Here is a 26016-nt window from a genome sequence, read left to right as displayed (position 1 = left end):
ATATAAATATCTATAAAAAAAAAATAGAAAAAAATATCCTCTAGACACCATATGTCAAACACATTCGGAGCAATCAAAATACTAGTTCAAAGAGACGTTTTTATCAAGAATAAGCTTGATAAATCTCTACACAACCAACTATCTAAAAATCTTGATTCTTTATATAGTAAACTAGACGAATCTCCGCATGTTGCACAAAAAATAAATACATAGTTAAAATATTGAATTTATATGCTATTCATAATAACTTGAAGTCGTTTGGGTCATAAGATGTTTTAAGTTCTAAGTAGAGAGCAACCCACACATTATTTTAATAGGGGTCAAAATGGAACATATCCTATAATTTTAATACTTAAATAAGAATTTAAATACAATTAATCAACATTTAACTAAAAATACAATGGACATTCGACTCTAAATGAAGACTTCTATTCTTAAATTGTGTATTATTTTTAACTATTCTTTAGCAAATTAACAAAAAAATAATTTATTAGGCTAACTTTAAAACATAAGGAAACTAATTTATATTAATAAGCTCGAAATCTAAAATGTAATAAAAAAATAAACATAGTAACGATAATATTAAGTTTAGTTATTTGAAACAAATTAAAATAACTAAAATATATGAATTTCATTAATATGAAGCTAACTTAAATGATATGTTAAATTTTGAGCTAACTATATATGAAAATATTATTCATAAAGTTTAACATGAAGTTAATTTAAATATGTTAACTAATATTGAATTTAACAACAAAAACAAAGTACAACTTCAAATATCTAAAATCAAAGTAGATAAATAAACAAAACTAAAAACTAAAATTATATATAATATCAAATATTGACAATCTAGAACTATATAATTTTTTTTAGACATCTTAAAGGTTAATATAATGAAATTTGATGCCAATTATTTACTCTTTAAAAGATAATGATAATGTTAGAAGCATAAAAAAAAAAATTAAGCATTAAAGAAAAATAATGATAGTGAAAATTAAACCCATATAGTCATTAACTTTTTGATCTTCAAAAAACTCTAGAGAATATATAAAACCTGTAAATCATATGTGATCATCAACCAAAGAAAAACACATTTTTACAAAGAAACGCATTTGTAATAATGTAGATTGTTTATCTAGAAATAGTCAAAGAAACACACATTTTTATAAAGAAAGACATTTAATTGGCTATTATGAAATTCCTAATAGCATAGACCTCTTTTTTTCGAAAAAATCTTCTATCTAGAAGTAACCAAAGAAACACACATTTTTACAAAGAAACATTTATTTGGCGACTTTGAAATTTCTAATAACGTAGACCTCTTTTGTCTTTCAAAATATCTTTGTACTTGTTAATATGGTTCATATTGATGAAAACTTGAACTAATTCGTCGTGCCAATTTATAGACACCCAATTCACAAATTACTTTATTTAGCATCTATCTAGAATAACTAAAAAGAAAACATAAACATAAAAAGTAAACCTTGTCATTAACAAATATGTAGACACACGATTTTTTATCCTACACAATCGCACATGGATAACCCAATCTTCTTTCGACGGATTAAGTTTAGTTATCTTTGCATATGTCATCTCTATAGTGAAACTTTTAGTAAAAATGAACATTTTTTGGGTGATTGTAGTCAACTATTTATATGTATATATTTGATAAAAATTGGTTAATTTCATTGATTGCTTATTTAATGTCACTACTCTTTTAACTTCCACGTGACGTTATATTTTTAACTTAAGTCATGTCATATTATCAAAATTTGTCATAATATTTATGATCTATAATTATAATATTGTTAAAAGACAAATGAAATGCCATTGTGTAACGTCTGGTTCCTAATATGCATTTAATTTATAATTTATTCATATTTACAGAGCAACTCGACGAGTTGGAAGCCCCAAACTCGTTGAGTAGAGATTATCAAGACCGCGTGATTTAAGTAACATACTCGACAAGTAGAGAGGCCTCAACTCGACGAGTAGACCGGATGGGATGAAACCCTAATTTTCAGGGTTCTACACCCTATTTAAAAGACTTAGTCCTTCCCCACCAGCCCTCATCAGCCTCCCTAAAACCCTAAATCGTATTGTGAGCTCCTTGTTGAGAAACTAGAGGTTTTGAGTGGATTTTTGTGTGTTCTTGTGCTTGGTGAAGGACTTGGAAGAACTAGAAGGTCATTGAGCTTGAGGAGAAGCACTAGATCTAGGATCTCGTCCATCTTTGGCAACTTTCTGAGGTAAAAAAGTCTCAAACTTGATGATTAATAACTTAGATCTTTATTAGTGTTGTTTTATGGATCTTTTTGACCCCATTGTTGGAGCATGATAATCTTCATAGTCCTGATGCTAAGAACTTCCATTCCTAGTGTTATTTGGTCCTTAGATTCATAAAGAGGGTCTTAAACCCGTTCTTGTCCAAGAAAATACCATATTCATAGAAGTAGGTTGCTATATCTCTAGATTAGGTCCATTTGAGGCATGCAAAGCCATCCCGTTGTCGACTTTACATATATAAGTCATGGAAACAATGTAGATGTATATTCTGGAACCTTAGATCTGAGGAAAGGGCTTAATAGACTAAGAACTATGAAGAACTCGACGAGTTCATGGAGGAACTCGACGAGTTCATGGAGGAACTCGACGATTTGGGTCGAACATTATCGATTCTGTTGAAGGAACTCGGTGAGTCCACAAGGGAACTCGATGCGTTGTACTGGGAGAAGACCGTATCTCATAGCATTATTTGAGTATGGCTATAGAACTGATTGGTCGATTTGGTTATACTTGTTGTATGTGTGATACTTGTATGTAAGCTTAGTAGTTGAGTGTGGGCGAGGCCCGTATCTCAGAGATAGTGAGTGTGGGCGAGGCCTGTATCTCATAGATAATGAGTGTAGGCGAGGCTCGTATCTCATAGTTAGTTGAGTGTGGGCGAGGCCCATATCTCATAGTTAGCGGAGTGTAGGCAAGACCCGTATCTTATAGTTAGTCGAGTGTGGGCGGGGCCCGTATCTCCTTGAGTGTGGGTGGGCCCGTATCTCCTAGTAGCATGATTATGTGTATGGTATGTAGTAGTTTGGGGGAAATTCACTAAGCTTCGTGCTTACAATTTCAGTTTTGGTTTCAGGTACTTCCGGTAGCAAAGGAAAGAGCTCGGGAAGACCACATTGCACACATTACAATGTTTAGCCTGGGATGTTTACTCTGATGTTTTGATATAATACTCTGATTTGATACTATGACTTATGTTTTTGGATGGAATGATTTTGATATACATGTTATTTAATAAATAAAATTGAAATTTTTGGTCATTATTTTGGGATGCTACAAGTTGGTATCAAAGCCTTGATTTGAGGGATTCGGGCACACTTTCGGGTATGTTTGGACTCAAATGAGGACTTGGTATGAAAATTTTCAAAAGAAAATCATTTTTATAAAAAGGATTTCCAAAAGAAAAAAGGGTGTGGTGCATGCAATCAGTCGAGCTCAAGTAAGTTCTCCCAAATTACCCATACATGTTTGTTACGATATGAGAACGGCACGCTAGATTAGGGACTAAGGATTTAGGAAGGATGCCTTGTATGCTTGTTGTATGTATATGTGAACTGCATGCTAGATTAGGCCTACGGATCTAGGGAGGATGCCTTGTATGCCTATTGTATGAGTTTATTGAACTGCATGTTGGTAATGATTAGTCAGTGATATGATGGCCTAATTTGAATATGCTTGGTTTTGTTACTCGATGTCCGAATGATCTACGGGAGGAAGTATAGGACCCCAATCTGTTGGGGTGAGGTCATTCAGAGAGTCATGGGGAGTACTAAGGTAGTACTCAAGACTACACAGTGGATCCAGCAGGTCCGGAGCAGGCTCTAGACTGCTCAGAGTCGGCATAAGAGGTACGCCGACAAACAACATTCAAACTTGGAGTTTTAGGTGGGCGATATAGTCCTCCTGAAGGTGTCACCTTGGAAAGGTGTCATTCGATTCCGGAAGCGGGGTAAGCTGGGTCCCGGATACATTGGTCATTTCAGGGTTATAGCCCGGGTGGGTAAGGTGGCTTATCGATTGGATCTTCCAACAGAGCTCAGCCAGATCCACAACACTTTCCATGTTTCTCAATTGCAGAAGTTCCTAGTGGATGATTCAGCGATTGTACCCTTAGAGGATATTCTGGTTGACGACAACATGAACTGCATTGAGAGAGTGGTGGTAATTATGGATCACAAGACGAAAACCTTGAGGAACAAGGTTGTTCAGCTAGTGAAGCTGCAGTGGCAGCACCGCAAGGGTTCTGAGTGGACTTGGGAGCCCGAGGAGGAGATGAGGGAGCACTACCTGAAGTTGTTTCTAGACGTTGCAGACTTCGAGGACGAAGTCTAAATCAAGTGGAGGAAAATTGTAACGTCTGGTTTCTGGTAAGCTTTTATTTATAAAATTATTCATTTTTATAGAGCTACTCGACGAGTTGGAAGCCCCAGACTCGTCAAGTAGAATCAAGTCTTGGACGTGGGTTTTCAGCTATCTACTCGACGAGTCGAAAGCCCTCGACTCAACGAGTAGGTCTACCAGAGTGAAACCCTAATTTCGGGGTTTTGCACTCTATTTAAGCATCTCAATCCCCACCTTTTGGCCTCATTTCCAGCCTCCAAGTCCTAAACCCTAATCCACAAAACCCAAGAGCATTTTGTGAGTGTGTGAGACATTATTGAGTGATTTTGTGTGTTCTTGAAGCTAGAAGAAGAAGAAGGAGCTAGAAGGTTCAAGGAGAAGACTGTAGATCTAGGGATTTCCTTCCATCCTCATCACTTTCCAGTAATCAAGTCTCTAACTTGATCATTCATTCATTAGATCTACATACTTCCATTTTTATGAGGGTTTTGGTTCAAGAACCTTGTTCTTTGGGACTTGGACGTCCCAAGTGACTTACATTTCATGTATGGGATCTAAAAGGGGTTCCATGGCATAAAGGTGCAAACTTTATGACTATGGAATCCCCATGCAAGCTTAAAAACATTATTATGGCATTTTTAGCCCTAAAAGGCCATGCATGGAAGGAAAACTATAAACTTTATATATACCACAGGGACCATTTCTGTAATTGGATCAAACAATTATTTGAGTTTGACTGTTAAAAAAATCCCTTTTGAGTTTGAGGGCTCACATCCAAAGCACCACCGGACGTTACAAGTTAGGGATGAGCAAATTGACCGAGGAACCGGCCGGAATCGGTACCAGAACCGGAACCGGCACCGGAACCCGATGGAACCGGTCGGGCCGGGATCGGGACGTTATTTTTGTGGATTTTTGGAACCGGTAGGAACCGGAACCGATATAACCAGAACCTGTAGAACCGGCAAAAACCGGTAGAAACGGCAAAAATCGGAACTGTATTATGCTATTTTTCAAGGACCGGTTCCAACATTTGAAGACACAACAAGAACCGGTAGAACCTGAACCGATAGAACCGTCGGGCTGGTTCAGTTCTTGATTTTGGCCGAAGCTGGTTCCCGGTTCCGGTCCGGTTCCGACCGGTTCGGTCCTTTTGCTCATCCCTATTACAAGTCTACAGTCCTCATAACGGGAGATAATTTTGAAATTTGCATATTCTCACACTCCTTCTAGCGATGAGCATCGGAACTGGGTACCCGCTTTCGGAACCGGAACCGCCTCGGAACTGCCGGTTTTGGAACGGGAACCGCCTTAAGCGGTTCCGGTTCTTGTTTTTTCGGAACCGGTTTATATATATATATATATATATATATATATATATATATATATATATATATATATATATATATATATATATATATATATATATATATATATATATATATATATATATATATATATATCATTCCTATATATAAAAGCCCTATTTTTCTACATCCACCAAAATCAAATTTACAGGTTCTCTTTTTCGCCACGTACTCTACCTCCTAAACGACACCACCAGTATGAAAGTCGATTCAAAATAACTTTGTATGCTTCATGTAAAACGACACCATGAACATCAAAATCGTTTCAAAAGAGTCATGTGTCGGTTTCATGTAATTTCTGATTTTCTTTTCCTTTTGGATAGTCACACATGTTGGGAGATGTTGCTTCGAAACGTTTTCCTCAGTAAAAATGGGTGACTTTCATGTAATCGGTGATTTTCAGCAAACACGGGTGACTGTCCATGTACTGTCCGACGGTTTGCATGTCAGGCCGTCTGAAACCAAATCGAGCTATTCTAACCCCACAAACGACGCAACTTACCATTACGTTGATCCAATCCCATTATTGTCGTTTCTCTTTCAACGCCTCATCGTATATATAAACCCTTTTCTCTTCTACAATATTTATACGTTCCAAATACGCCCACTTCACTCAACGTTTGAATAAGGACACCCATAAATTGGATACACACACCCGCTGGGAGGCGCCCTGGTTTTGTAGGTATGTAATTTTCGATTCAAATTTTGCTATACTTGCTTCCGATGTTCAACAAAAACTGCAAATGTTTCTCTACTTCGAGAAATTTAATCGACTTTCAGATTAGGTCTTCTATTGCAATTCGACATACTTTCAATTCTGCATCTATTCAGTGACGTGGAATACGTTTCCTCAAATATCTGGAAATCGGAATCAAATAATAACGTCTGGCTTTTCTTTCTTCTTTTACAGGTATATAATCACAGGAACCCTAAATTGCTTTTAAGTTCAATTAGTTGTTAGAATTATCTAATCGATGGATTTCTTTATCCTTCCATCTTTTTTTAAACAACTTTATGCCCAACTTTGCCCTTATTGCTTGGTCAAGACATTGACATCCCGATTGTACAGTACATTCAAATAATACTATGTATTCGGATCATAATATTAGGATAATATATGATTAAATGGGTAAAATTGTCTAAGTAAAAATTACCCCATCCAACCTTGTTAAAAACAGTAAAACATAATTGCAATATTTAATAAAAAGTTCTTAATCATGTAGTCATCTTTTGCTTGGGTCAGGCCACTAAGTATGGTAACTTGGTTGGATCCATGAAGCTGTAATGAAATATAATAATTGACAAATAAAAGTTAGTAAATTGAGGGAAGCTGTAGGTGTGAGGTGTAAAAAAAACATTAAATTTATGTTCGTTTGGACAGAAAAAACAGGAAATGGTTTTAAAAATATAGTTGAAATATGATGAAAAAAGGACCAATATGCCCTTTTCCCAAAAATAGCATCCCATTTTTCATTATTTTATATGAAATTAGACTGTACTTAGCAATGTAGTATCACCCTTAATAAAATGACCAATATGCTATTTTCCTAGATTTACCCTGTTCAGAATTATAGTTGATTAAAGACGAAAAAAAACTTTTATATTATGTTTGTTAATGAAAGAAAAAATAGGATCAATGAAAGTGTTTAGTAGAGTTTATAGAACCAATTAAGGTGCAAAATGAAAGTGTTAAACCAACTAACCAACTATATGAAGTAAGAAATAAATAAATAACACCGTTCCATTAAAATGACCAAAATACCATTTTCCCTAATTTCCCCTCTTGAAATTCAAGTTAGTTGCCAAAATGGGTTAAAAATGTTTTTTAAACATATAAGTATTAAATGGATACAGTTTTAGCAACGTACCTTTATTTATTTTAAAATTTGTTTTAAAACAAGTAAGTAAGGTTTGTAAAGAATTAGATAGCGGAAGAATGGTAGACACTCTAGAAATAACATCCGATTTTTTCATTTTTATCGGAAATATCACTGTGCTTAGCAATATAGTATTATCCTTAGTAAAAGGACTTATTTATTTTAAAATTTGTTTTAAAACAAGTAAGTATGATGCTTTAAAAGACATAACGCTTAAAAAATTAAAAAATAAATAAACAATTTTTAAAGAAAAATAGTGAACGTGTTAATACATTATAAAAAAAAAATTGTAGGTGAATAGTGAAAGTCTTGAAGCAATTATGCAGTTACATGAACTACAAAATAAACACATAATATTCTTTCATAATAAAAGGAAGAAAATACCATTTTCCCAAATTTCCTCGTAATAAAAGGACAAAGATGCCCTTCTACCATATATCCCCTATTTAAACATATGGATGGCTGCCATTATTGGTTCAAATTTCAAAACCTTCTTCCAAAATTACCGATTACCCTTGTGTATAAAATGAAATTTATCAAGACATGGCAGGTTTGTAAAGAATTAGATAGCGGAAGAATGGTAGACACTCTAGAAATAACATCCGATTTTTTCATTTTTATCGGAAATATCATTGTGCTTAGCAATATAGTATTATCCTTAGTAAAAGGACCAAAATGCACTTTTACCAGATTTCCATATTCAATTATATAACTGTTTGTGATTATGGGTTCAATATTCCAGACCATCTATGAACAACAACCCAACATGTGATCTCAACCTCACCCGTGTATCAACCAACAACAAGGGCAAAACCATCCTTAAGGAAAATAGTATTAATTGTCAATGTTAATTCATGATTGGAACACATTCAGCTGTATTTTTTGTTTTGTACTTCCATATGGTGAGTTCTTTTAATTACTATATCTGATGAGTTTCTCATACCATTTATTAATACATACAAATTCATTTTATGCTGAATTATGGGTGTCTTAGTTCTCAATTAAGAAAGTAAATAGTCGTTATTAAAAAAAAAGTTAAGTAACATTAGTAGGGAAGGAGTTGTTGCAGTTTACAAGGAATATGATTGACATTAATTTTTTCCAAACCTTAATCCCGATGCTTGAAATCTGAAAAGATGATGTCATTGTGGTTGCTTGAAGGCTATGATTGAAGTTCTGTGGATTTTGGATAAATAACGAATGTACGCTTCATGTAAAACGACACCATGAACATCACAGTCGATTCAAAAATTTCTGATTTTGGTCTCACTGCAAACCAACAGTTTTTGTCAAATTAAAAGTTGAAAAAGGCAAAAAAATTGTATCGATTAAATTTGGATTCAGCACTACCCTACATGATTTTCAATTTTCAATTAAAGGTTAGGGTTTTCATGTTTGGGTATAATAGACTTATAGGTTGAGTTGTTTTGCTATCATGAACGTCCATAATTTATGAAGTAAATTAGATTTATGTTTTTATTAATGTAAATGCTATAAAAGTAATTCAATAAATATTCTTGTTTCTTTATTTTCATTGTAGAGGGAGAGTAACAAAATTGGAACTATTGGATGATAAAACTTAGGAAAGACAATTGTCTCTTCTTCTATTCCACACCAAATTGGATTTCTTAACCACAGAGGTATGAATTACTTGTGACATTCCGTTTTACCTATGTTTACTGTCACATTCCACTCCATTCACATTGTTAACAAGAAATTTGTTCTATGAAATAGAAAAAATGGATGCCCAACTTAAGGTAACATAAAAAGTTATTGAAAACTGAATCAATTTTGTGGTATTTTTTATGTGATATGTGGAAAGGCTGATATAATGTGCACACTTTCATGTACTCCAGCCAAAAACACACATTTTTGATAGCAATTAAAAAAATATGATTTCATAAAGTATCGAAGATCAAGTGATCTATAAGCTGGTCATTTGGCACAACCGACAACTTACTTCAATGTATTCAAAGTGATCTTCTACCAACCTTTGCTTCCCACAGGTACATTTCACTAACACTAATTTCGATCGATTTAATTACATGAGATCATTCTTGCTTCTCTTCTATATTATACCATGACATGCTCTCATCTGATGTGTGTAATTGTCTAAATCAGTTGTCAATGATTATGGGTTATTTGTGAAAGTAATGAACAACCTCTATCAGATCAAATTGCTAGAAATTTGTCATGCTTCATCAGTCTGATTCATAAAAGGTTCACAACCATTGTGATTTAATAGTACCTTCTTGCAATTTGTGTATGTACCATATATAAAATCCCATTTCCTCTCTTGTTCTTTTGTGTTCTGTTTGGTTATTAAATTTTCAAAAGCATAATTCCCAATGTTCATTAAGGTTAGCATTGTATCCCAAACTAAAATTGACCATATTTATTCCATATTGCATGTAGTTTTTTTAATGGTGTGATTGCAATACATCAATTTCCATCAAATTAACAAAGAAAAAGAAAAAAATTGACATAGCCTTCTAATTGTAATTTTGTTTGTCAATTTCCTAAATTTCTAAATCGATCATAATTGGGCAACTTTTTTCCTTTAAATTAAAAAAAAAATCAGAAAAATCTACTAATTTCCAAATTATTAAAAAGTTAACATAACCTTCAAATTACAATTTTGTTTACCATGTTTCTATGTTTCTAAAATTGAGGTAATTAGTCAATTGTTTCCTTTAAATTAAAAAAAAAAAATCAGAAACATCCACTGTGAAAAAGTTTTAGTATCTTGTAATTTTCGTGACTTATGAATAACAACCTGGTGTTAAAAGTATAAGTTGAAATGCATTTTGATTGATCTAATTACACTTCATTAGTCATCTTCCTTAAGTTAACCAAAAATTATAAATTATTAATTAGTGTTATGTACATATGAAAATAAAAATTAGATATATCTGAAACTTATCTTAACTACATTAATATTCCATAAAGAAAATCATATCAATATAGTAACAACTACAATACTAATCAATTGAACTACCCATTATTTAGTTCAAAATTGTAGCATTATTGCAATTTCATTTTTGTCGTGTCTCACTTTGTTTTTTTTAATGTTATCTTCATAATAACTAGGCAAATTAATGAATTTGAATTTTAGTAGGTTATGAAATTTAACAATTTTAGTGCCTATAACCTTCTTGAATGATATAGATTATCATGTCAAATTAAACATCTACATGTTAAATTGATTGACTCAATAATGATTCATTCCTAGGTTATATCTTTATTTGTGACTTATATCATCTTTTACTTCTTTCCTTACTTCGCCATTCAGCTGGAAACATTCACTTTGAAGGGACTATATATCACTCTTATGTGGGAAACAGGAATGTAAATATGTTTGTTTGTGTAATATAGCATTATACTTTCATATTCTTTTGCATATTTAGACATTTTATGTTGAAAATCTACCATTTATATCATTGACCATACATTTTTTTGTTATTTTTACCAAAATTCAGGATCATGAATGGATGTCATCAATCAACAAACATTGACACAAAAATAACTTCTGTTGCTAGCTCTTCTAATGTAGTTAACAAACTATATAGGAGAATAGCTATTATAAATTGGAAGAAAAAAAATGGTAATTGTGATGCTATAATTGACAAGTTAGATATGGTTAATGATGCTCATGCATATAAGAAAATATATAGAAAAGAAGCTCTAATAAAATGGAGGAAGAAGAAATTAAAGAATACTTGTCAAACAAATGTAACAATAAACAATACAAATGGAAAACTATGTGATACCATACAAAGAGGCCTATACCACATAAACGAAAACATAACTAATAAAAGTGAAAAACTCAACAAGAGGAAACTTAGAAATCTAGGTCCACCAATTGAGAAATCAAACACTATAGACAAGAAAAATAGCAATAGAAAAGGAAAAAATCTATTACAACATGTAATTTTATCTGCTGATGTTCTTCCAGAGGTGATGTGTTGTTGTTATTGTCATGCTATGAAATTTTATTCTGAAACATCAAATTTCTGTTGTCAAGAAGGTCGTATTGTATTATCCAGTAATGAACTCCCACAAATCATGCAAAATTTATTGACATCTAATTCTGAAGAAGCAAAATCATTTAGAACATATAATAATACATTTGCATTCACATCATATGGTGTTACAGCTGATAAAAACCTTACAAGATGAAATATGGGTATTTACTCTTTTAGAGTGCAAGGACAGGTATACCACTTCATGAATAATCTACAACCAAAAGAGAATGAAACAAAAAACCTTCAATTATATTTTCACGATACAAACAATGAAATTGAAAATCGGTTAACATCATCCCCAAGATTATCTAAACACTTAATTGCAACATGTATAAGTTATCTGGTAGATAATCCATATGCACTTTTTTTTAGAAATTTAAGAGAAATTCCATGTTTGAATGAATATAAGATTGTTCTTAAAACTATTCCTGGACAAGATCAACGCGTATATAACAAACCAGAGGTTTCACAAGTTGCAGCCTTATGGGTTGAGGGTGAACAGAACGGTGAACATGGTCGTAGAAATATACAAGTAAGAACACACAGTGACGAACCAAAGAGTGTTGAGTATTATTATGGTTGTTACGATCGTTTACAATACCCTCTAATGTTTCCATATGGAGAACTTGGCTGGCATCAACATATACCAAAAAAAAGTCCCACTAAACAAGGACATAGTAAAACAATTACATGTTCCACCGAAAGGCTAATCTCGCCATTGTGTATTACAAATGTTGATGACTTATTAAATATGGAAGAAATAGGTAAGGAAATACCTATCATGTTTTTGAAAACATGTAAATTGAAACTAATACATTTGTTTTTTTTCAGTTATGCGAAAATCTATGGAGAATACAAAATGTGTTTCTATAAGAGAATATTATGCATATAAACTTCAAATACGTTCGCATGATAAATCATGTTTGTTGCTTTTTGGTAGATTATTACAACAATATATAGTTGATAGTTACATAAAATTAGAAACACAACGGTTAGCTTTTTATAGAAATCAACAACAAGAGTTAAGACAAGAGTTCCTTCAAGGTGTGGTAGATGCAATGGCAAGTGGTGAAACGAGGGCATCAGCTATTGGCCAACGAGTGGTTTTACCAACAAATTTTATTGGTGGTCCAAGGAACATGAGAAGAAAATACATTGATGCTATGGCATTAGTGCAAAAGTTTGGTAAGCCTGATATTTTTATAACATTAACTTGTAATCCTAATTGGCCAGAAATCAAACAACACATGATGTGTCATGAGGAAACACAAAATAGAGCAGATTTAATTGTTAGAGTCTTCCATGCAAAACTTGAGCAATTTAAGAAAGAAATTCTTAAAAATGAAATTTTTGGTAAGGTTGTTGCACATACTTATGTTGTGGAATTTCAAAAAAGAGGCCTACCGCATGCTCATTTTTTATTAATACTTGGACCACAACATAAGATCTACCATCCAGAAGAGTATGATGAGATAGTTTCAGCTGAAATACCAGATGAAAATTCAAATCCTCATCTATTTAGAATGGTGGTAAAACATATGCTTCATGGTCCATGTGGTGATCTTAATCCAAAAAATGTTTGTATGAAAAAAAAAGGGTATTGTAAGAATTTTTTCCCAAAGAATTTTGTGACGTAACAACACAAAATAATGATGCTTACCCTGCATACAGAAGACATAACAATGGGCATCAAGTCACAGTTAGAGGTGCTACGCTAGATAATAGATGGGTTGTTCCATACAATCCATATTTACTATGTAAGTTTGATTGTCACATTAATATAGAAATATGCTCTACAATAAAGGCTGTGAAATACATATATAAGTATATATGCAAAGGATGTGACAAAATAAGTTTTTCCGTTACACAAGATGATCATCCAACGGTCATAAACGAAATTGATCAATTTCAGACAGGTAGGTGGATATCACCTCCAGAGGGAGCATGGAGAATTTTTAGATTTTCATTAAGTGAAATCAAACCAGCAGTCATTCATTTACCTTTACATTTAGAAAATTATCAACCAATAATATTTAAAAAGAAAGAACAACTGGAAAATATAATAGACAATTTAGATAAGAGAAAAACTATGTTAACCGATTTTTTTTTTCAAAATAGTACAAATAGATATGCACAACATCTTAATCTGACATATGTAGAATTTCCTGATCATTTTGTATGGAAACCAGACAACAAAATATGGTTACCTAGGAAAACTGAGAATTCAATAGGACGCATTGTTGTGGCACATCCAAGTGAAGGTGAACGGTATTATTTGAGAATATTATTATCTAAAATTCGATGTCCAAAGTCATATGATAATCTTAAATTTTGTAATGGAAAAAAAGTTGACACCTATCGTGAATCTGCATTATTACGAGGATATTTACTTGATGATAACAGCCAACAATTATGCATGCAAGAGGCATCACACTTCCACATGCCATATGAATTGCGAAGACTTTTTGCTACTTTACTTATGTTTACAAATCTAAATAATCCATTAAAATTATGGCAATCGTTTGAAGATCACATGCTACATGATTTTACACAGTGCAATAACTATTCATTACCTGAAGCAAAACGCCGTGCATTTAAGCAAATTAACACATTTCTACAGTCAAATGGAAAACAGCTCTTAGATTACAATATATTGCCAAATGAAATATCATATGCTGAATTAGAAGATGAAACAAGAGAAATAACAACGGAAAGAAGTATTATTGTATCAGAAAGCGATCGAAAAGCAATACACACTCTAAATGAAAAACAAAAGCTTGCTTTTGATACAATAATTGGAAAAGTAGAAAATAACATAAGTGGTGTGTTTTTTATTGACGGTCCAGGTGGTACAGGAAAACTTACCTGTATAGAGCATTGTTAGCGAACATCAGATCGAAAGGACATATAGCTTTAGCTACAGCAACATCAGGTATTGCAGCATCATTACTACCAGGGGGTAGGACTGCACATTCCAGGTTTAAAATTCCATTAGATTTAACAGATAGATCAAATTGTAGAATAAGTAAACAATCTGAACTGGGTATATTGATTAAAAGTTGTAAATTAATTATATGGGATGAAGCCCCAATGGCTAAACGTTCAGCAATAGAGGCACTAGATGATCTTTTGCGTGATCTTATGGAAAAGGATGAACTTTTTGGTGGAAAAGTAATTGTACTTGGTGGTGATTTTAGACAGACATTGCCAGTTGTTCCCAATGGAAGCAAACATGATACAATTGCTGCTTGTTTAACTAACTCTTACTTGTGGCAAAAATTTCATCTTCTACAATTAGATGAAAACATGAGGGCATTACTAGATCCAATTTTTACAGACTTTCTTCTACGATTAGGTGATGGTAATGAAAATTTAGATGAGGATGATGTTACTCTTCCAAAACAAATTGTTATAGAAGAAAGTGAAGAATCAGAAGGATTACATACTCTTATTGAATATGTTTACCCAAATATTTCTCAACATTACACAACTATACCTTCATCAATGAACCGAGCTATCTTGATAACGAAAAATACTTTTGTTGATCGGATCAATGAAATCTTAATACAAAAATTCCAAGGTGAGGTGAAAGAGTATGTTAGTTTTGATGAAACCCTTGATCCAAACGACCAAGGTCATTATGAGGACCTTTTGCATTCTTTAACACCGAATGGAATGCCACCATATAGACTAATTTTAAAGAAAAATGCACCTATTATATTACTAAGAAACATGAATCCTATAGAAGGATTGTGTAATGGTACAAGACTCTTTTGCAAGAACTTTAATAGAAATGTTATCCGGGCAGAGATAGCTTTTGGTGATTATGCTGGGAAAGAGGTGTTTATTCATAGAATTCCATTACAACCAGCAACAGGAGAAGGCTACACAGTGCCATTCAAAAGAACACAATTTCCGGTCAAACTATGCTTTGGAATGACTATAAATAAAGCACAAGGACAAACACTGGACATTGTGGGCATATACCTCAAAGAACCTATATTTTCACATGGACAACTATACGTTGCCCTGTCCCGTGCTAGAAGAATTGAAAGTGTTAAAGTGGTGATAAAAAAATCACAAAATACTCCACACGGCAAAAAAACAAAAAATATTGTATATCAAGAAGTATTACAATGTTCCAAACACAACTAAAGGTATATCTACAAAGAAAACACATGTTGCAAACAACAGACTAAATTAGGTAATCATAATTTCATGTTTTCTTTGAAACTAAGAAATGGATAACAAAGTAAGTATGATATAAATGTATAATATTTACATGATGTTCAACATGTCTTTTTCAAATATTATGTTAGCATGTGAGATAATGTGGCTTGGGTGTCAACTGAAGAAGGTCGCTTGCATTGCCTGTTAATCTCCTATTGGTAACACATTTTTAACTTAATTTGCTTAATACTGGTCACTTTTTTCAGGATTTTACATAAGTGTAACTCATCTATTTTATTTTTTTTTCTCGTTAATTTTAGATACCTGAAGAACATCAACATTTTACACCACACTATATACAATAATAAGTGGTTTAACCAATTTGGAAATGTCTGCATTTCATCATAAGTTGCCAATCAGATTATGATGGGAAGGTATAAGTCTTTAAATAGTTTGTTCAGATTTTAGTTATATTTCACATACATTTTATATTTTTAATTATAAATTTCGTTCAAATGAAAAAGCTATTAACACAAATCAAAATTTTATATATTTAATTCAAAATAAAAATTGAACACTTTTTATATGATTATGAGCAGAGGCCCATGCATTGGTAAGGGTTCCCAGAGTGCAAATATTAAAAAGCACTACAGGTAGAAATAAAAGCGGGTCAGAAACAGGTAATATACATATGGCTACAATGATAAATGATAAGTTCTATTTACAAATGAAAAGTTTTATAATGATTACAAATATGTCAATTCTAATGTATTCATAATATATTGTAGGAACATGATTCAGAATGATGAAGGAAAGAAAATAATTCCTTCAGAAGTCAGAATCACATGTCATAAAAAACACACTTCACGTGAAAAATAGTTAAGGTTAATGAAAAGACAGGTGGTGTGAATTGATCAACTACAGACATCCAAGCAAAATTTCCTGTTTGTTTACGATGTAAACTTTACAACCAGCATATGTATATTATATAACAATTTGTGTTTACATTTATGTCTATCATTTCAAATATGATCTTATTGCCCATGAATTGATAGCTATTGGCCAAAATTTGAAACAAAATTTTTATACAAACACTAACAAAATCAAATTCAACTAGGGATGAACATTTGGACTAGGACACCGTCCGGAAACCAGTGCTGAAACCGGTCCCGAACAATATTGAACCGATTGTGCAAGGTGTATGATATTCTTAAGGATTTTTGCAACCAGTAAAAACCAGAATTAATGGGAATCAACAAAATCAGATAAACCAACAAAATTGGACTTTATTTTGCTATTTCACGATAACCAATTCCAACATTGAATACACGATAAGAATTAGTAGGAACCAAGCACAAGTAGAACCAGAACCAAAAGAACCTGCACACGGTTCAGTTCTTAATTTTATCCAACTTTGGTTCCCAAAAAAGTTTGGTTCAGGCCCGTTTCAGCCAGGTAAGTTACTTTGCTCATCAATAAATTCAACAACATTGAATAGCCTCAATAAAATAAATGATACGAACCTTGTTTATCTTTGAATCGAACCAATCATTAAAAAAATATTCAAATATAGATTTAAATTAAACACTGCATTTTTTAAAATTCATAAATAATAATGACGAATCTATGTGGCCACATCTCATAACAGTTGATTTAATCTAACTAATTAAAAAAAAATGGCATGGATAAGTACTTGAAAAGTAAACACACGAATATGATTTATATAATCCAATCAAGTTACAATATTAACTGATAATACATATAATTATACGTAACCAGCCCAATTAAAATACTCAACATGAATTGTCAGGAGACGTCAATGATGTTGCCTTCCGCATAACCGCTATAACCGCGGTTCTTTGAACTTCATTGTAACTGCCCTGCACTATATTAAACGTTTATAACGGTTTCACCATATATTGCATTATAGCATTACAGTGGCACATATGTTTCAGAAACGTATATCAAATTGCGATTCATAAGACGCTTCAGAAACAGGTATGTGGCTTTCGTTTGTTGTGACTGCCTACTAATTTTCATATACTCACAGGGAAGAAACTTTAACTACCAATTAGCAAAATTATTTGAATGCGTATTTTATTTTGAAATCAGACACATGTTCCATTACGTACAACATCATTCGTATGGGTTTAGCCCTAATATGTATACTTCAACATTAATTCAACCAATTATCATCAAGCTTATGTATTACAAATAATGAAAGAAATAAACAATATTTATTAGTAAATATTTTTTTTATATTAATATTAATTGATACCGGTTCATACATTAACAACAATGTTTGCTACACCAAGGATATATACAAATTAATTATTGAATTGAACTCTATATTGAATATAATTATTTACCCATAACAGAAAACCAAAAAATGACAAGAGACTACTACAACATAGTAGACATTACTCCAAACATGAAGAAAAGTTGGACCGTCGAAATTCAAGTTATAGAATGTGGTCATAGACAACTTAGTACCGCAAAAAAAGAATTTAGGAGGCTCATGTTTGCAGACACACAGGTATACCAACATTACATGCATTATATTTTCAATTTGTATGTTAATTCGAATCATGTATGTTACATCAGGGGACAAGAGTGGCGGCCTTAGTCTATAGTAATGACCTTGACTTTTTTGAAAATACATTCACACCATACCATCGCTATCAGATTTCCAATGCAATTTTGAGACTCACGGAACCACGTTTTCAACTTGATTCATATGAATTTTCTTGGACACTAAGCAGACAAACACTCATTGAACCCATCGAAGAACAAACCCCACCACCCCTCACATGCCAATTTCACTTTACCCCATTTAGTGAACTATACAAGTATGCAGATGAAGAAAATTATCTAAGTAAGACATACACTTTGCCCATCCATTTATTTACATTTATAACCACATTGTCACATATACATCTATACCTTTCTAAATGCAGATGTAAGAGGTGTTGTAATTAAATGCTTGCCAATTCAGCATGTCAAAAAGGGATCAGAAACAACTTCAAAAAGGGACGTAATCATTGTCAATGAGGAGTATGTGCAAGATTAACTTCTTAGATTAACAATATGAAATCATTTTTTTAAAATTTATTTATTGTTATTATTCTAAAATTGACAATTTTTATCAGGAAAAAACTTCTAATTCTAACATTATGGAATCCCATCGATGAAATTGAGGGAAATGCCTTGGATAAAATTACCAATACTGGGCCTTTGGTATTTGCAATGAGGGTAAAAATGACAACATTCTATGGTATATTCGAATCCCTTTCACACATAATGCAACTACATATATGCCAAAACATTTACACTAATGATTAACTACATGCAAATCAGGACAATCAATCACTACAAGCCCCAGATCTGCTATTCTAATAAATCCACCAGTGAAAGATGATCTAAAGCTACAAAACTGGTATATTCACGATAATAATTACCCATAATTATTTTTAATTAATTTTTTGTAATGCATAGGTACACAATTAACAAAGCAGAAATTAAAGTACTCCTTCGGAATGAAACATACAAGGACACTGAGATTCTGTTGCCACCTCCTGAAAACAAAGACATACTTCCAATAGGCAGGGCAATTATAAAGATGAAAAATGTAAGTAATTATAACAAAAGTTCATCAATTATTCTATATATTCTAAACCATTATTGACTTACCGATTATTTGACACCAGGGTACCCCAACTTGGATAAAAGGAACACTCAGTCTACCTCAACAAGATAGAAGTTTCACACAAACAATATGTGCTAAGTGTTTAAAACCAATTCAAGCAGACATAAACTGGAACATCAAATGCCCTCTTTGTAAAGAGAAATCAGAAGTACAAATCATGTATGCATATTTCTATTAATTAAATTTTAAACCAACTTTCTTTAAACAAAATGATTCTTTGAACAGCTCAAGGGCAATAATTGAAATCAATGATGGAACTGGAACAATTGCAGCAAGCATATCATCACCTGAAATTGAAAAATTAATTCCATTGAACCCCAGTGAAATCAAAGATGTAGCAAAAAGTGTAAGGTTTCCTATTTTCAATACTGTGATTTTTTAATTATTCAAATATTTTCTTTACATTTAATAAATTACATTAAGCAGGAAAAAAATGTACATGATGTTATCGCATCATCAGTTCAAGGATTATCGGTTGTCACATTTGTACGATCATATCTAACATGGAACCAACAACAACAAATCAATAGATTTGTCATTGTCAAGTTGCATAAAGTCCAAGAACATTACACCAAAGAGCAACAAATACTCATTCCATCAACTAAATATGAAAACTTGTCAACAACAAAACCAACCTCACCTAAGCAAACCCAAAAGCGACCCCAACCAGATGTAGGGAAAACAAAAGTGATAGAATCATCATCCGCAGGCACATCGAGACCAACTAAAAGAATGAAATAGGTATGGAACCACAACCAACATTCCATTAATTAGTTTCATGGTTTATTTATGTACACTCACTGCTTTCATTTGCTTGTCACAGACTATTTTACACAAGCTACCAAGTGACTGATGATCATTATCACTTACCAAAATAAAAATAATATTATGTTATTTCGCCATGGTATTGGTATGTTTTTATGTTATTATATCAAACATTATTACATTATTAGAACATTAATTAATGTATGCCTCAACTAACTTCTTTACTCTATAATAATTATGTTGGTCATCTTCATGTTAATTTCGACATTCTAATAGCATAATCACACATTTCCTTTTTCTACAACAAATATTTATGATGTCGAATATATATATATATATATATATATATATATATATATACACATAAATTCATAAATATATCAATGACTATTGATAATACCTATGTTAATTAATCAAAAATGATGAATATAATACACCCACTCCATTTAGTGTACACTAATTTGCTATACATTTACACATGTTATTTCAAGCTCAAAATTGTGCATTATGAATATCTTTTACTTTTACAGCTTTGAAATTTTTTTACTTTTAACACTCTGAGAACATATAAAAAAAACCATAGATGGCATCAATCTTGCCATTTATTTAACATTTTATAGCATCATACTTATATTCAGTCTTACTATTCAAATAATATTCAATGAGTAATAAAATTTGTTTGATTCCTAAGCTTAACATGATGCTATTTAATCTAAATATTGATTTATCCATTCAACCCACCAAATATAGGAGAATTTGTTGTTATCTTTTTTGAAATTACAGGTTTTCACATATCTATTTTCCCAATGTTGTACTCTTAATCGTGTTCTTGACCATAAGATATGATATGGATTATCATGTCAGTGTTTATAATTGAAATTCTTTTGTTCCAATAAAATATGAATTTTTAACAATTACATTGCATATTTTGTGTTTGCTATGATATGGATTATCATAGTCAAGTTACATGTTATATTGATTACCTCAAGTTTCATGGGAATAGGAATGTACTTTCGTTTGGTTATATAAGATAGCATTGTACTTTCATATTCTTTTGCTAATTTAGGTCTTTTATGTTGAAAATCTACCCATTTATATCATTAAAATTCCAATTTTTTGTTATTACACAATTTGTTCAACAACTATGAATCAAATACCCAAATTACCCTTAAATGTTCATGGTCAAGGCTTTCACCGACTACTACATTGTATAGACTCAAATTTCTAGAAGAAGACTTTTTACCATTCCTATAAAATATTAGATATCTTTCTCTATGTGTGAATACAAATATGTGGAAACTTCGCGCAACAACCAAAAATTTATACATACACCAATATTAAACGCACTTGTAGTAATGATCTCTTACATCCCTCTATGCTTCAGCAATTGAGATTTAATATCAATACAAAACATAATTTATCATTTACCATCTTACTTTCATGTTTTTGTTTTGTTGACATTTTAAAATAGCTTTACCAGTTCAATGTTTTTATTTTTAAAGGTCACATGAATGTAATTTCATTTTGTTACCCATAATTGCAATGTACATCCAATAAAAATTGCTTATTAAAAATTGCAAAATACTTCATTCCAATATACTTTAATCTTTCTAAATACCCAATAGCCACTCTCGGACCGTGCTTAGCACGGGCCTCAAAATGTACCTAGTATATATATAAATTCATGTTACTTAGATCGGTTTAGAATATATTGATCCAATTTTATCTGTCTTTGGTCCGAATTGATTTGATTTGGATTGAACTAAATTGCGGTTTTGTTGAAAAAAATAACAAAATTAATGCGACCGGATTACCCGCTCCCGGAACCGGAACCGCCAGTTCCGGGACTGGTTCCAAACATTTAAGACATGTCTAGAACGGTTCCGGTTCCGGTTCTAACTTTCTAGAAACCGCTGGTTCCGGTTCCGGTTCTCACCAAATAAGGCAGGTACCCGCCTACGCTCATCCCTAACTCCTTCACTAAGTCCCAAAATTCACACGCATTTGAATCAAATTCTCATAGTTCATCATCATCTTGGCGGCGATTCAGTTAAAATACAACTTTTCTGCTACTCGTCAATCTTAATTCTGTGAGTTTTGTCAGTATCTTCTAATTAAATTCTCTTTATCTCCTTGAATTTCTTAGCATCTATTTTGAATGCTTCATACTCTAATAAGTTATTTTTATAAGTTGGTTACCCCTATTAAAAAAAAAAAATCCTTATTTCACCGGATGTACCAATATACCCTTTTAGATAATAAAAACCGTATTCTAACAAATACGACGCGACTCAAACACACAGTCACCTCCATCTTCTCACGTCGTCGGCTCCTCAAGCTCTCCCCTGCTCGCCACCGTATGCCGTCGCCTCTGTGAAACCACCGACCGGAGACCTAGCACGTCACAGATATAGGTTCGTTCTTTAATTTCTGCTTTCGTTCGTCCTTTTTTCCCTGCTCTCTGATGAAATCGAAATCATTGAGTTCAATGTTACCAAATCGACAGTTGTGATATTGATTATCCTAGGTTTTCTCAACTAATGTGGTATGTTACTGATTTGTTTGAAGTTTTCATTTGAAAACATTCTATACTTCCATGCGATAATCCCTTTTTTACACGATAAGATGTCCATTTTACTAAAAGCGATTTCTTTGTCCAATATCAGATTGTGTGAGATGAAATGGAATGAGTAGGCTAAGTTATTTATTAACATCATTGAACATTTTATGTTGTTATTTCTATATTTCACTGGTGGACTGGATGAAACTCTAGGTCTTGATCCAGTACCCTCTGTATTCAATTCATGATTAGAATGTAATAATTTTCGTATATCTTTTATTAAAATTGTTGTTCAGGATGCTGATTCTTCTCACTTTAAGCAGGTGGAGATGAAGAATTAAGTAGAGTAATTTGGTTTCTGCAAGTTTTATGTCTGCAGTCGTGGGTTGTACTTAATTCAGACATATCATCAGAATAGGACACTTTTAGTTCTCTTCAAGATCATCATCTGTTAACACTCCCTGCCAACATTTGAAATGTCTGCAAATCTCTTTAATGGGTCTCTTCATTTCCATTCGGGTACCACAACCCATATGAACTTTACTCACATTTCAGCCCTAAATTACAGATTCAGTCATCAATTTCCTCATAAGAAACCAAAACCTACCACTACCAGATACACTGTTATCTGCAGTTCAACAATTCGACCCAAGAGAAACTCCAAGTCTGTAGAAAACACAGAGGCTCATGATTTAGTTCGAATGCTATTGAGAAATTCCAACAATGACAAGTCATTGCTTTCGACCCTAAACAAGTATGTGAAGTTAGTGAGGACTGAACACTGTTTCCTTCTGTTCGAGGAGCTTGGCAAATCTGAAAAATGGCTTCAATGCCTTGAGGTTAGTCCCTTCTTGAAATTTCCTTCATGTTCCAATTCATTCAAATTCCAGTTTCTCTGACATTTCATTTGCTTAGGTGTTTAGATGGATGCAAAAACAGCGTTGGTATGTAGCAGATAATGGAGTATATTCAAAACTAATATCAGTAATGGGAAAAAAGGGTCAAACCCGAATGGCAATGTGGCTCTTCTCTGAGATGCGAAACAGTGGGTGTAGACCCGATACATCTGTATACAATTCACTCATCACAGCCCATCTTCACTCCAAGGATAAACCCAAGGCTTTATCTAAAGCTCTTGGATACTTTGATAAAATGAAAGGTACAGAACGCTGCAAACCTAGTATTGTAACATACAACATTCTTCTAAGAGCATCAGCTCAAGCGAAAAACATTGTTCAAGTAGAAACTTTGTTTAAAGATCTTGAAGAAAGCATTTGCACTCCCGATATTTTCACATTCAATGGTGTGATGGATGCTTATGGGAAAAACGGGATGATAAACGAAATGGAAAGGGTGCTTGCTCGTATGAAAAGTAATCAGATAAAACCCGACATCATTACTTATAATCTGTTGATTGATTCGTATGGAAGAAAACAAGAATTTGAAAAGATGGAACAGGTGTTTAAAAGCTTGTTGAGGTCAAAAGAGAGACCTACTGTTTCCACTTTCAATTCAATGATAACAAATTACGGGAAAGCACGTCTTCGTGATAAAGCAGAATTGGTTTTTGAGAAGATAACAGACATGGGATATGCCCCGAATTTCATTACCTATGAATGCATGATTATGATGTATGGATCTTGTGATTGTGTTTCAAAGGCAAGAGGGATATATGATAAGATGATAGAGTCTGAAAAGCAAGTGAAGGTTTCGAGTTTGAATGCGATGCTAAATGTTTACTGTGTGAATGGGTTACCTTTGGAAGCAGATAAGCTGTTTGAGAGTGCTTCTAATAGTGGGGTTATTCCTGTAGATTCTTCAACGTATAAACTTTTGTATAAATCCTACACGAAATCCAACATGAAGGAGTTGTTGCAAAAACTATTGAAGCATATGGATAGAGATGGGATTGTTCCAAATAAAAGATTCTTTCTAGATGCTTTAGGAGCGCTTGGGTCTTCAAGAAGTGAATCTAAACCTGAGTATATTGGTTCTAAAGTTAGATTTAATAGGTCAGCACCTGCAACAACAGGTCCCACATCCAACATAGGGAGTTAAATGAGTTTGTGTAGAGTGAGAAAGTTTTCAAAGAAACTGAATGAAGAGCATAGTCAAGTAAAGGTGATCAAGGTGTTTTAATCTGTTTAGAAATCATGAGGTCCTGATAATTGAAACAGAAACCCTTTATGAGGGCATGGTAGAGTATCATGTGTACTCATGCCATGTTGGCAATGTAGGGCGTTTAAGTGAGTCAAAGAAAGTCAATTGTGTTAAGTTGTTAGCGCGTAGTATAAATAGTTCCTCTTTGTGTAATTCTTTAAAAGAATCTGATGCATAAAAAGTTGTTTGCCTTGGTGAATGTATAAATGTAGAAAGAAAACATTGACCATCTTTGTTTAGAAAAATTATGCTCACAGCTGAAGAATCCATGTGATGGGATTTATGCATCTTGACAATATAGTTAATGTTTTAATTTTATGGCATTTTTTGGTGTAGAACAAAATTTACTTACTGACCACAAAAACTACTTATACCTTCTGGTAACCAACTTTACTGCTTAAGACAGAAATAACTGACTTGACTGCTAAAAGACATAAATGCCCCTCAGCATGGCAGCTGCAAGTCAAACTTTATGTCTTGGCTTACCAAGGATTTGATTTTAAAGCTTTTTGGTTTCAATGCTAAATTTCTGGGGACTGTCATACATTTTGTATATTCAGCATGAAATACATATATCTGTTTATTCCGTTATGGCTGCAATTATTATGATTTATGAATTTTCTTTTTAGGTATTTTTTGTTGGCTTCCATCTATCTGGTCTGACTAAGTTCGATGAGGAAGAAGAGAAGAGAATGTTGAAGCAAAAGAAGAGAACATTTACATATTTTAATCAAGTGTTATGGATTGAGAATTATTGTGGTCCCGTTGACTTGACCCGACTTGTTAATCAAGTGTATTTTGGTGGCATGATAGTGAGTGCATTGCACTGTCACAGATCGCCACTAATAAGTGTATGTGATAACTTTAGACTTTGGGTATCCATTCCATTCCAGTGTTGTGTTTATTTGAGGATATGGTTTTATAATTACAGGTTATATGTTTTTTGTAAAGGCAGCTATTTTGTATTTAGTATTTATATTGC

General features: G+C 32.8%; 4 protein-coding genes and 1 long non-coding RNA gene across 8 annotated transcripts; all 5 read left to right on the top strand.

Moving 5' to 3' along the window:
* The first annotated feature begins 5932 nt into the window (after window positions 1–5932).
* On the top strand, window positions 5933–11246 carry LOC145032906 (uncharacterized). 4 transcript variants are annotated; one of them, XR_013677231.1, is made up of 4 exons: window positions 5933–6453; window positions 6552–6681; window positions 9189–9654; window positions 10941–11246. It is a non-coding gene; the product is annotated as an uncharacterized LOC145032906 (long non-coding RNA). The 4 variants fall into 4 exon arrangements; XR_013677232.1 differs by having other exon boundaries at window positions 6603–6681; window positions 9189–11246; XR_013677230.1 differs by having other exon boundaries at window positions 6557–6681; window positions 9189–11246.
* A 584-nt stretch (window positions 11247–11830) lies between these two features.
* Window positions 11831–14557, top strand: LOC145030413 (uncharacterized). Its single transcript, XM_078978787.1, has 4 exons — window positions 11831–12437; window positions 12505–13270; window positions 13792–13934; window positions 14022–14557. The coding sequence occupies exons 1-4, from the start codon at window positions 11831–11833 to the stop codon at window positions 14555–14557; spliced, it is 2052 nt and encodes a 683-aa protein (XP_078834913.1).
* Window positions 14558–14763: 206 nt separating this feature from the next.
* On the top strand, window positions 14764–15828 carry LOC145030412 (uncharacterized). Its single transcript, XM_078978786.1, has one exon. The coding sequence runs from the start codon at window positions 14764–14766 to the stop codon at window positions 15826–15828; it is 1065 nt and encodes a 354-aa protein (XP_078834912.1).
* A 2404-nt stretch (window positions 15829–18232) lies between these two features.
* On the top strand, window positions 18233–20290 carry LOC145030411 (replication protein A 70 kDa DNA-binding subunit B-like). The gene is made up of 9 exons (XM_078978785.1): window positions 18233–18379; window positions 18448–18718; window positions 18801–18897; window positions 18993–19117; window positions 19201–19279; window positions 19339–19471; window positions 19551–19708; window positions 19775–19895; window positions 19976–20290. The coding sequence occupies exons 1-9, from the start codon at window positions 18233–18235 to the stop codon at window positions 20288–20290; spliced, it is 1446 nt and encodes a 481-aa protein (XP_078834911.1).
* Window positions 20291–22580: 2290 nt separating this feature from the next.
* On the top strand, window positions 22581–25233 carry EMB2453 (Tetratricopeptide repeat (TPR)-like superfamily protein). The gene is made up of 3 exons (XM_078981853.1): window positions 22581–22728; window positions 23198–23713; window positions 23790–25233. The coding sequence occupies exons 2-3, from the start codon at window positions 23351–23353 to the stop codon at window positions 24930–24932; spliced, it is 1506 nt and encodes a 501-aa protein (XP_078837979.1). The 5' UTR covers window positions 22581–22728; window positions 23198–23350; the 3' UTR covers window positions 24933–25233.
* The last annotated feature ends 783 nt before the right edge of the window (window positions 25234–26016 follow it).

The sequence above is a fragment of the Lactuca saligna genome, chromosome 2 (genome assembly GCF_052625555.1).
Source record: "Lactuca saligna cultivar CGN05327 chromosome 2, ASM5262555v1, whole genome shotgun sequence".
Lineage (NCBI taxonomy): Eukaryota > Viridiplantae > Streptophyta > Magnoliopsida > Asterales > Asteraceae > Lactuca > Lactuca saligna.
The sequence above is the reverse complement of the archived record's forward strand: the minus strand, read 5'-3'. Positions and strand labels throughout refer to the sequence as shown.